General features: G+C 42.7%; 2 protein-coding genes across 2 annotated transcripts; both read right to left on the reverse strand.

Annotated features, from left to right (window-relative positions):
- Nucleotides 1-1,345: 1,345 nt before the first annotated feature.
- gapdh (glyceraldehyde-3-phosphate dehydrogenase) lies at nt 1,346-6,491 on the reverse strand. Its single transcript, XM_041942054.1, has 12 exons — nt 6,429-6,491; nt 5,887-5,932; nt 4,249-4,348; nt 3,992-4,098; nt 3,775-3,865; nt 3,541-3,656; nt 3,280-3,361; nt 2,968-3,119; nt 2,773-2,851; nt 2,013-2,096; nt 1,822-1,919; nt 1,346-1,727 (listed from the first exon to the last, which is right to left on the reverse strand). The coding sequence occupies exons 2-12, from the start codon at nt 5,907-5,909 to the stop codon at nt 1,658-1,660; spliced, it is 1,002 nt and encodes a 333-aa protein (XP_041797988.1). The 5' UTR covers nt 5,910-5,932; nt 6,429-6,491; the 3' UTR covers nt 1,346-1,657.
- A 3,454-nt stretch (nt 6,492-9,945) lies between these two features.
- Nucleotides 9,946-10,546, reverse strand: wu:fj39g12 (uncharacterized protein LOC563937 homolog). The gene is made up of 2 exons (XM_041942137.1): nt 10,448-10,546; nt 9,946-10,242 (listed from the first exon to the last, which is right to left on the reverse strand). Exons 1-2 carry the CDS (start codon nt 10,544-10,546, stop codon nt 9,946-9,948), a joined length of 396 nt encoding a protein of 131 aa, XP_041798071.1.
- Between the last annotated feature and the right edge of the window lie 1,112 nt (nt 10,547-11,658).

Genomic DNA, 11,658 nt, shown 5'->3' on the forward strand with positions numbered 1-11,658 from the left:
CTTGATCCACATTATCCCTGTTTATCCACACATCCGTCACTGAGGTCCCGCTACACACCACTTTGAGGATGATACTCACTGTTGTCACTGTGAACGTGCACAAAGGAACAAGAACACACAATACATTTGAATACATCCTATATGAGCCTTCACATATGTTGTACATCATACATGTAATCAGGTGTTGTGTTTGCTGTAGCTTCGGTTTTGCAGATTAGGGAAAAGGTGTCAGAAAACACTGATGTACATATATAAATAACCATCATAGTGAACTTTGGTATCTGAGCTTCAATCTGACTTGAACAGAATATTTCTAGTAATATATCTATGGTTGTATGGTTGATTGAAAAAGACTGAAGAGCTAATTATCAGCTCTGAAACTGTATGACCAGTGTTACAAGGCTGACTATTCAAAGGAGCTTTAGTTACATAAAAACAAATCAAAAGTAAAAAGTACTCACTATGTGTGAGTATTAAATGATGGCATCTTCAAGGTCTCAAAAGATTATGTTTTATACGTTTATCTTATGCATGCAAGATAATAATCTAAGTCATTAACGTGTCCAGCAAGGTTAAAAAAAAAAAAAAAAAAAAAAAATTCTGGACTTTACATCCCAGCAGAGCTCCAGCCTGAGCAGGTCTAATCAGCAACATAACCACAGCAACACCTGTGAGTGCATTTAGTCTATAACAGCATCATAACTAATAACTTGATCATATGCTCCATATGTAAAATTAAAGTAACTATACTAATTAAACAACTTTCTAGAAGTAGAAAGTGTAATATTTCCCTCTGAAATGTGGTAGAGTAGAAGTATAAAGTAGCATAAATTGGATACACTTAAGTACAAGTACCTCAAAATGGTACTTAAGTACAGTATTTGAGTTAAAGTACTTCCTTGATCAGTGATGAAGGCAAGGTGACCAATACAGATGGATCAGGGTCAAATTCCAAGAATAGTTTAAATAAAAGCCTCATATCAAGCCATTGTAGTGGGCTTTTGAGGTTGTGTTAGCCATGCTACAGTACTCTCCCAGCTGGACCAGGCATTGAGCAGGACAAAAAGGCAGGTGGAGGAAACAATATTTGAAAAAGAATCCATTTGAGCAGCCAATAAATTATCCTCCACGGTCCCACCTAATTAAGAGACCAAACAATGAAGAGCCGTCAGTGTATTCTCACAGGAGGGCATTGATCGGGTGTGTTGATAGATCCCTCTCAGGGTTTGCTTGAGTCACTGACCTACATAAAGAATCCAGCTACCGATACCAGCATTAATCACACTGGAGCGTTTTTCTATGGATTTGTTCTGTGCAGTGACAAAGGACAAAAGGAGGACGTGGATCTCACAAACGGAGGACTTTATTCCACCACTGACTGCAGTACCTCAGTACTACAGCCAGACTCACATCAAGATCTCTCACACAAGAACAGAACAGGGACTTTAACAAATACAAAAAAGTCATAATTGGTCACCAATCTAAATCTTTTTCATTTGCTCTCTGTGGGACTTTTCCTCAGGCATCTAACGGGGGTCGACTATCAGATGGAACCGGATGGAGTCATAGATATACAATGTCTTATTGTAAACGTATAACTCTGGCATCAGGAGAATGTGGGTGATGTGGCACAGTGCAGTGACGGTGCTGGTTGGGTTTACTCCTTGGAAGCCATGTGGGCCATCAGGTCGCAGACGCGGTTGCTGTATCCAAACTCGTTGTCATACCTGGTTGAGGAGCAAGGAGGGAAACAAAATGAGCAACTCTGCATTGCTGGAAATAGAGAAGAGGAAGTGAAAGTACTCGATGCTGAAGGCGTACCATGAGACCAGCTTGACAAAGTGGTCGTTGAGGGCGATGCCAGCGCCAGCATCAAAGATGGAGGAGTGACAGTCGCCGTTGAAGTCTGTGGAGACGACCTGCGGGAGAGCAGAGAGAGAGGTCGCCACATTAATGGGAACGCCGACGGACAAACAGTTAAAAGATCAGAGAGGAGAGAGACAAACACATACCTGGTGCTCTGTGTATCCCAGAATGCCCTTCATGGGTCCATCAGCTGCAGCCTTCACAACCTTCTTGATATCATCGTATTTGGCCTGTTGAGAAGAAAAGAGATTCTGTTTGCATTCGAGGGGAATTTCAGATAAATCACATTTATTATTACATAAAATAACTAATTTATTAAACAGGAAGTCTGGTGTTGTTCAAAAGTTTTCCGCTCTTTAAATTCCATGAAAAGAATAAAGTCCACAATTAATCTCTCAATACTTTTCACCGAACACTCAGCCTCAAGCCCCCTTTCACAAAAAGCAAAGCATGTATGTAAAATAAAATAAAGATAATAGATTCAATTAAATGTGAAAAATGTAGATAAAGACTCATCAATCCTAACAAAAACAGTTAAAAGAAGCAGCTGGATACTGCAGGATTAGGCAAATGTTACTCAAATAGGAGTAAATAGAGCATTTGTGGGGGACTATTTTCAGCCATGGATTGATACACATTTGGTGCACTAATTTAGGACAGGGAACAAAGGATTGAATTCAAACTAAACTGCAGTGCCTCATTACCATGATCATAAGCAGTTTGTAGAAGTTTGTAGTTTGCTGGAAATATTTGTTACCAGAATAAATTAATTGCTGGTTTTGGACTGTTTGTGGAATTTGACAGAAAGAAAAAAATACATAAATAAAAAGGATGATGAGGATGGTACAGTGAAATGAATTTTAGCCCATTAAATGTTTTGAATGCTTCTTGGTTGTGGTGACTCACGGGTTTCTCCAGACGGACTGTCAGGTCAACCACTGACACGTTGGGGGTGGGGACACGGAAGGCCATGCCGGTCAGCTTGCTGTAAAACACATTCAGTCGGTAAATGTCCCAAACTAAAAAAAAAATTCAGAGTTTCGTGCAACTCCCGTTCATGCAATAACATACTGCAATCAGTCATGTGTTGTTGGCACTGACCCGTTGAGCTCAGGGATGACCTTGCCGACAGCTTTGGCGGCACCAGTAGAGGCGGGGATGATGTTCTGGCTGGCACCACGACCGTCCCTCCACAGCTTGCCAGAGGGGCCGTCCACGGTCTTCTGGGTGGCAGTGATGGCATGAACTGTGCTCTGATTCGCAGAGAGGAAGAGAAAGGAGATGATTAAATTTGGCCTAACCCCTCCAACTTTGTAATGTCATGTTGGCGTTTTGGGCCGTTTGTTAATCTGGTTTTAGGGGCTTCTTAACATCTCACTGCCAGATTGTTCACAGGCGTATTTTGGTCCTTACCATCAGGCCCTCAATGATGCCGAAGTTGTCATTGATGACCTTAGCCAGGGGGGCCAGGCAGTTGGTTGTGCAGGAGGCGTTGCTGTAAAGAACAGCATTAGTTGAGTGAGGATTTTCAAAATAAAAAGGCAACATCTCAAAAATGTTTTTCATCCAAAAGCAAAACAATTATTTTAACACTCAATGTGATGGGTTCAAACCTACAGTCTCTGGGTTGGAAATCTGGAAGCACACTAAAGAAACTGATACTTTGAGTCTTACCTGACAACTGGGAGGGACTTGTCGTACTTCTCATGGTTGACCCCCATGACGAACATGGGAGCATCAGCGCTGGGTGCAGAGATGATGACTCTCTTGGCGCCACCCTTCAAGTGAGCCTGCAGAGTGATTTGAAATAATATTTAATCTTTTTTGGCCAGTTGCAAGTCACGTTTGTTTTTGTTGTTTTTTTTCCATCATGATCATTTTGTCAAAAGTTTGGGATTGAGCACATACGGAGGCCTTCTCGATGGTGGTGAACACACCAGTGGACTCAACCACGTACTGGGCACCAGCCTCACCCCATTTGATGTTAGCGGGGTCCCTCCTGAAAGCAGAGAGAAAAGTTGGAGACACGATAAATTCTTCCTCAGCTCTTCCTTTTGCTTCTCTCTGTGTGTGAACTTTCAATTAAACATGCGTCCTACTTTAAAAGCCTGATAAGTGGACTCACTCGTGGAAGACGGTAATTTTATGTCCATCGATGATCAGCTTGTCGCCCTCAGCCTTGACCTCGCCCTTGAAGCGGCCGTGGGTGGAGTCATACTTGAACATGTAGACCTACAGAGGAAGCGTGAAGAGGAGATGAGACAGCTTATCATACGATGTGAACACATATTTTACTTATCTCAAACATCTGGCTGATGGCTGGTGTGGATTTCAAACCCTAATCTTGGTGTCTTATATTACAAGCAATGTTCATTTACTCACCATGTACTCCAGGTCGATGAAAGGGTCATTGATGGCCACAATCTCCACCTTCTTGGAGGTGAAAGCAGCACGGGTCACCAGACGACCGATGCGGCCGAATCTGAAAAGTGAACAGTGTTGTTTCTTAGTCTGGCCTCTAGATGGTAGTATAAGACCTTGTCACTGGATGATCTCGGTGAAGTGGAGTGAAGCTCCAGATGATTATGAAGGGGGAGTGATCGCTCATGAAAATGTAAAATTGGGTTTTTGACTTTCACTTAAACCTAAACGCAGCCTACATCATTACTGCTACAGCTTTTTCCCTTGTGAGAGACACAGCTCCGCAGGAGACCTGAAACCACCTACGAAGGAAGGGCAAGGTTCAGGGGGAGGGGCCGGGGGAGGTGTGTGTTGCTCTCGCACTCCTCTATGGGGGCTAAAGTCAAAATGAACCTCTAATGTGGTAATCCTGGTGACGGCAGCGTGCTGTTTGATCAAGCAGCTGAGTTACTTTTTAACCACGGGTCCAAAATCCTGGCACAAATACACTCTGTTCTCCCTCACTGGGGGGTGGAGGAAGAGGGGCAGAGAGATAAAGAACAGATCCATGAAACTGATAGAGAGACTTTAACGTCACATTATGTGTGTTAAATAACACTGAAGCTACGCAGGTCCTCTTCTGCTTGCTTCAGACAGCAGAAAAGCTGTCGAATGACCCCTATGTCGAAGCCCACATTGTTATCTGCTGAGGGGCAAAGTTCAGAGCTGGGTGACTGTCCACAGGATGTTGCATGTGCATCTGTGTATGGCCTTTATTACAAAACACGTCTTCCTCAGCTGCTGCATGGAATCACTATCAATCACAAAGACTGCAGTCATCCTGTGTTCAGAGCAGGAGGTCGAAACAGTCGACACTCCTGTGTTTAATCATTCAGAGACAGATATAAAGACATCTGAGCCAGCTTTTATGGAGTTGACCCTCCATACTGAGGCATACAAATGCTGTGCATTCTTTTGAAGTGTCTTACATTGTTGGCCTAATCTTTTAACTGTCTTTTGGATCAACAAACAATCGACTTTTGTGCTTATTTACATAATTTTATTGCAGCACTCACTGGTAGCGAAACACTTTCAATCATATCCTACACGACAGTCTGAACGTCTTCCTTTATGTTCCATTAATGCGGTCACATTTTCAGAGGCGCCGTTGTGTGGAATTCACTGACATATTGTCTGTCATTGATTTTTACTGTAAAAAATTTAGTAGCCTTTCTATCCCTTAGTTGTATTTAATCCACTTCATCTTGCCTTGAACTTTTAGGACAGGTCTTTGTATAAGCTTTTGTAACTTCAATGTATATCTGAGCATTTATGTATGTATATGAGAGTGTATTTGAATACAAATACACCAAAAAAATAAAAAATAAAAAAACACCAAAAACCTTGAAGCAGCACAGACTGCAGCAGTCATTGCACTAGATCAGTGTTAAATGCAGCCTGTGTGCACAGATGAGAGGGGTGTGGCATTGTGAATTGAGGGTGCAGAGAGCACCGGGATATGAGTGTGTTGAAGTTTAATGCATGTTGCTTATTTGGTTGTGCTAATTAAGGAGATTCAGTTAATTCTGTTGAGTGAGTGGATGAAAATTGAGCTCTTACCCATTGATACCGACTTTGACCATTTTGCCTGGGTTGTTCTTGTCCTCTGGAAGGAGAAACAAGAGGAGAAATGTCAGAGGATAATACTTCCTGTTTAATACTGATACAGCAACACTTATGATGCCAGATATTAGTTGTCACCTGATAACACTTTATAAGAGCGTGTGCTGAGATCAGCAAAAAGTTTAAATGAACATGCAAAAACATTCCACTGGAAAGCTGAGACCTCAGTCCAAATGTGCAAATCTGCAGACCAGAACTTTCCCTGAAGTGTAAAACCCACAGAAAATGTACGCTGAATAACATATTTGTAGCCTTTAAGTAGCAAGAATTACATTTAAAACAGCACTATAAAGCAAAGCAAAGGGGGTTTCTTTTAACACTATGAACACATTTACTTTAAAATTAGGTTCAATCAAGCCCATGCAGATTGTCTCCAGGTGGTCTAAATGAAGCCATCCCATCATGCAGCCTGTTGCTGAGGACCTGCAGGTTCCTGACCCTTTCTGACTGACATGATTCCATCATTGAAGGTATTTTACCGTTTGTGAGACGCCTCAGTCTGTCTTGCGACTCCGGGTGTGAGTGGGGAAGAGCAAAGTTAAGCTGGGTGTTTTTATGATTAACCAGAGTTTAAAGCCACGCCCCTCCTCATAGGTCACTGCTCCTCGCCCCGCCCCCTCTGAATGTCAAGGTCGTCAGCCTGCAAAGAGACATGCAAGTCTAGAAGCTTCTCTCTTATCATCTCATTTCTGCTACTAACTGTCGGCCCAATACTATGAAATAGGTTTTTTAGATTAATATTTTTTTTAAGTTACAATATCATCAAGACTGTTTCCGCCTTCCTCACCTTTCAGGGGTCTAGATATAGATACTCAGACATTAACATGCTCAGATAGTGGACTGAAAAAAGAGAGGGGTCCCTCACTGACCTTCTCAATAAATACAGACAGAGGGAGCAACCGAGGGATCAAATCTCTGCCTACTGACTGTGACATTTCATGTCCAAAGACCATGACCCTTCACTTTCAGACTCTGTGAATGTGGAAAGCTGCCCTTCCTCCTCCGCCTCTCCATCTCCTCAGCAGAAGTCAAAAATTGAGTCTGGGGTACTCAAAACGAGCACGTGATCATTACGCATGTGCAGAGGAGGCGTCTTCAGTCTGCCTGAGTTCATGCACTTGGTCGAGTTTTTATCCAGAAATTACTAACACTAAAATAAACTGAATGCTGATAAAAAAAATATATATATTTAATTGAAATACTTTTTTTTTTTTGTCTGGATAAAAGCGTTGCACTCTGTGATGTGTCTTCACTTTTAATTACGCACAGAATGAGAAGCCATGGACGTGTTCTGAGTTTATTTTGACTCTTCTGTCTGGCGACAGTGTTTGCATTAGAAAGGAAAGCCGTCCAGAGGATGATATAAAATGTTAAATCAGAATAATGAGACTGTCAGTTTAAACCAGGGGGTTGACGCCTGTCGGAAATATCCCCCTGGCTGCTCACTGGGCCTCACCAGCGGGCACTGTTGACAGTGAATTGAAAGCATACCCACGGCATGGCATCTTGCCACCACACCAGACCATGACGGTGCAACACATTGACTCTCTAAATTGACAAAAGGTGACACTCAGTAACAGTATTTTCCACCACGGCTGGTCCTGCGTGTTTTGCAGCAAGCCAGCAGACATGCAGCTCTGCACTAAAACTGGACAGTGCTGCTGTGTTTCATGGCTGCCGTCCAGTGGCCCGGGCATAGCTTGACTACCACAACCCAGAGCGCATGCCAGTGTTGGCCTCTGGTTTTCAGCTTAAGGTCAAAGAGGGGAAGTAAAGGTCGGGCTAAGATTAGATGCTGGCTGGCTTGTTAACACTTGGTGTATGTTGTACTCTCAGTACTGTAAATGCCGCCTCATACAGATCACATGTTCTTTCTATATTACAACAGCCAACTTTTGACCACTGTAGGGAGGGAAGTGAGAAGCCATGGAATAAAATATCTGGGTGAATTATTACTTAAGTTCAGTGTAAAGGTCACTGTAAGATTACAAGAACATCTGTAATCATAGCCATTAGAACAAAATTACAGCAGCATTTCTGTAAATTAGTGTTATTTCTCCCAGTTTACTTTATCAGAAAGTGCAATAACAACTGAGCGTGTGAGCTGCAGTTCTGCAGATTTTTGCACCTCTCAGTGTGCTTGTGAAAGAGGCCTTTAACTGATTTACACAGCTTGTGTTCTGTACATACCTCCAGTGCAAAGTCCAGAGCGGCCGCGTGTGTTGAAAAACAAATGAACACATGATGGAGAGAGGCTGCCATCTAGTGTTGCAACGGAAATCTTCAAAATTCATCTAAAAACACTCACTTCATTCGCCCAAGGTGATTCAAAACCACCCGCTTGTCAGTTAGACAAGTTGAATCAATCCTAACTTAATGAGGGAGGGGCTTGATTAAGATGTCTGTGATGAATTTAGAAGATCAGCCCTGAACTGATCAGTTTACATTGAAAAAAAACTCCACAGGTGTTAGCAGATTTACCCACTGATGCACCTGCAGTTGATCTGAAAAAGCCTTGATGTTCAGAGGCCCCTCCTGATCTCGGAAGCAGCAGTTGACAAAACACCTCAAGGTGCATCTAGTAGCTGTTCTAGAGCTTTCAGTCATGTCACATGATCCTCATCTGCACATAGAGTCTGCTCTGCTGTAAAAATGGTACAGATCATGTGATATGGTTCAAAGCTGAGAGTGAACTTTGTACGTGGGCTTTTAAACCAACACGGACAGAAAGTTCTTCTCAGCTTCTTAATATGTGCAGCCTAAACACGTGCGTTCATTTCGTCTCTCTGTGGGGGGGGGATTTCTTATTCAGCCCTGCATATCTAATGCTGCAGTGAAATCATTTCTGCATATTTTTCAGGTGATTTAAAACAATTCTATGACAACTGAACAGGCTAGCTCCTGAAGATCATGTGATATGATGTGTACCTTGAGGTGGGATTGATTTGTCAGTTAAGGGTGTTGGTTTGATCCTCTGTGTGGTGCCTCCAAGTTTAAAAGAATTCATGTCCTCAAACTGGGGACGCTGCTGCTACAAAGAGTGTAAAATTGCATCATATTTATATATACATATGTACACATGTTAAAAATATCAAGTGGATTATTTTATGAGCTTATCTGACAAAGATGCCAATATATTTATTTCCATTTCCGTGTACAGCGCTTCAATATCTTTGCCCTGGGAACTTGGCTGTAACATCATAATGAAATCAATTTTGGATGCTGCAGAGGGTCTTCATGCATTCAGTTATTAGGATTGGCCAACCATACTCCAGAATGATGTGGGAAGAAATGTAACTTCCTCCAACAGCCATTGGAAGATTTAATAAAGCATAAAAAAACATATCTGTCAGGAGAATTTAAAGCTCCAATTTGAAGGACAAATTGAGATGACGCATGTTAATAGAGAGTCTACAAACTGGGATTGACGTGTGGGACAGAGATGGACGCTGAATCTCACTCTTTCACACAAAAAAAACAGACCACAGAAAATGTCAAATCCATTTATTCATGCAAATCATAAGTAAACATACAAAGAAACGGCAGGAAGTACAGGTGCCATCATTTTTAGATATCCACGTCCATTACACCTGATTTTACGCTCAATCCTCTGGCCAAAAAAAATGTCTCAACACTTTTACATTTACTGTACGCAGACACAGCTAGAAACACATAAAGTGGCAGTTTACTTAAAAAACAAGCCCAACAACCAAAGATGATGGTTTGATGTAAACATAGCTCACATGTTCTAATATTCAGTTTAATACACAGAATAAACTACAGCTGCTCTGTTGAAACAGCCACAATCGTGTGAAGCGTCTGATCTATGGCACCTACGCTGGATGAAACCACATTAGCAATGCTGCAACTTTACACCATACTACATGTAGTGTACACGCATGTAAACACCCTTCACTGCACGGCAACGCCTCTGCATGTGCGCTTTCCCCTTATTATACTCTAAGGGGGATGCCACCAGTCTTTAGTTCCTCTCCACTAACAGCCCAGTCCGCTCATGGACCCGATCCGATCCAGTTTCAGCCCAAAGCATCCTCGGTTCCATCCCCTCCTTGACCGGTCTGGTTCTGCTCGCTTCTGATTGGCCAGAGCCCCCTTCAGCAGGCGCAGCCAGGGGGTCTCAGCCTGCGTTTGTGCATCAGCCCATTTGGGGTACTCGGCCGCTTTGACACCTGAGGAGAAGGTGGACTGCTCCTCTGGTTGGCTGTTCAACAGGTTCTCCAGGTCGTCCAGGGTCAAAAGGTCATTGTAACGTTCCAGAAACTGCTCCATAAACTCCAGGAGGGGAAAAAAAAAAAAGATAAAATTTAATTGTCAGGGAGTGTACGAGAGAGAATAATTCAATCAGTGATACATTTCATTACTCTCTCCTATTCTTTCCTGCTCTCGCTCCCTCCTTCTGGTCCCCTCAATCCACTCCTTTCTTCCTTTTCTATCCTTCCCCCTCTTGGTTGTCTCCCCCCTCCCCCCCTCCCCATACCTGCACAGCATCAGGAGAAGGGTGCAGAGCGCGAGCCTCCGTGATCTCCAGGGGCGTCAGGAGGAGCAGGGCGGCACAAAGGAGCACAGGACACAGCATGGCAGCAGAGATGGTAGACAGGAGAAGCTGGAGCAGGAGGACTGGAAATACACAGGCTGCAAACACCCAAATACACATCAAATCATGTGGAGAAATATGCAAAAACAATGAAATAAATACACACACACACACACTGGAAATATAAAATAATGGTCGTTGAAATTCTTTGATTGAAAAAGATGTGAGTGATCTTGATGACATAAATTGGTAGTTTGAACAGTCAAACATCTTTGCAGACACTGTTTAACCAATCCTCAATCTGTGTCGTCAGGATTTAAAATAACTGTTCATTTCTGTGTATTTACAGACAGACATTGTTTCATACAGATAAGCAACCAAACAGATGTATTCATGGTGTTTAACCGGAGCTAATTTGCAGCCCCCATCCCCGGCTCGTCATTTAAATCTAGATGAAAACAGCCAAACAGAATAAGGGTGAATTTATTACATATAATATTCATTGTGTGATGAAAGTGATTCAGAAAGTAATAATTAGGTTGAATTTTTTGCAAAACGGGGAGGACGTTAACTTGAGAATAATGAAAGAGAAAATTAGATTTTAACATAAACTTTTGATTTTCTAACTTTATAATTAAACCATTAGTTGCTTTCATCTTTGAATGCAGAATGAACAGTGGAAATGCATTTGTAGTCTGACTGGTTACAGCCACAAATGAAGCTGCATACAATTTTAATTTGATTCACTATTACAATTGAGAGTAACTAAGAAAGAGAGTCATACATGAGAATCTAAGCATGGAAAAGAAAAGATTTGGCGCACTTACCTGTTCTTGGTTTTCTCTCAGAGCTCGGGGTGTCTTCTGCTCTCACAGACTCTTCTCCATCTCCCTCGTTCTCAGGCTCTCGGCTACCTCTCACTTGTTGGCACCTGCTGGGAGCATCACTATCTCACTCGGCTGACTCCTCCTACTCCTCGCTCTGTGATGGAATTGAGAAGGATGGCTTTCTTCCTCTTGCGCCTGTCCTCTTGGCAGGAGCTGACTGTTGGGGCATCAGCTGGGATGCTGCAGAGGTTTTGTAGAGTCAGAGATGACCCCCCCCCCCCCGCCTGCCCGCCCCGTCTTCCTCCTCCTCATCTCCTTTTCTTTGGA

Source organism: Chelmon rostratus, chromosome 8 (genome assembly GCF_017976325.1).
Source record: "Chelmon rostratus isolate fCheRos1 chromosome 8, fCheRos1.pri, whole genome shotgun sequence".
Lineage (NCBI taxonomy): Eukaryota > Metazoa > Chordata > Actinopteri > Chaetodontiformes > Chaetodontidae > Chelmon > Chelmon rostratus.

Coding starts and splice junctions, on each gene's coding strand:
- wu:fj39g12 (XM_041942137.1), bottom strand. CDS start 10,546: ATGCTGTGTCCTGTGCTCCTTTGTGCCGCCCTGCTCCTCCTGACGCCC. Junction 10,243..10,447: donor CTTCTCCTGATGCTGTGCAG/GTATGGGGAGGG, acceptor CCCCTCCTGGAG/TTTATGGAGCAGTTTCTGGA.
- gapdh (XM_041942054.1), bottom strand. CDS start 5,909: ATGGTCAAAGTCGGTATCAATGG. Junction 4,099..4,248: donor TCATCGACCTGGAGTACATG/GTGAGTAAATGA, acceptor CTTCCTCTGTAG/GTCTACATGTTCAAGTATGA. Junction 3,866..3,991: donor AAAATTACCGTCTTCCACGA/GTGAGTCCACTT, acceptor CTCTGCTTTCAG/GAGGGACCCCGCTAACATCA.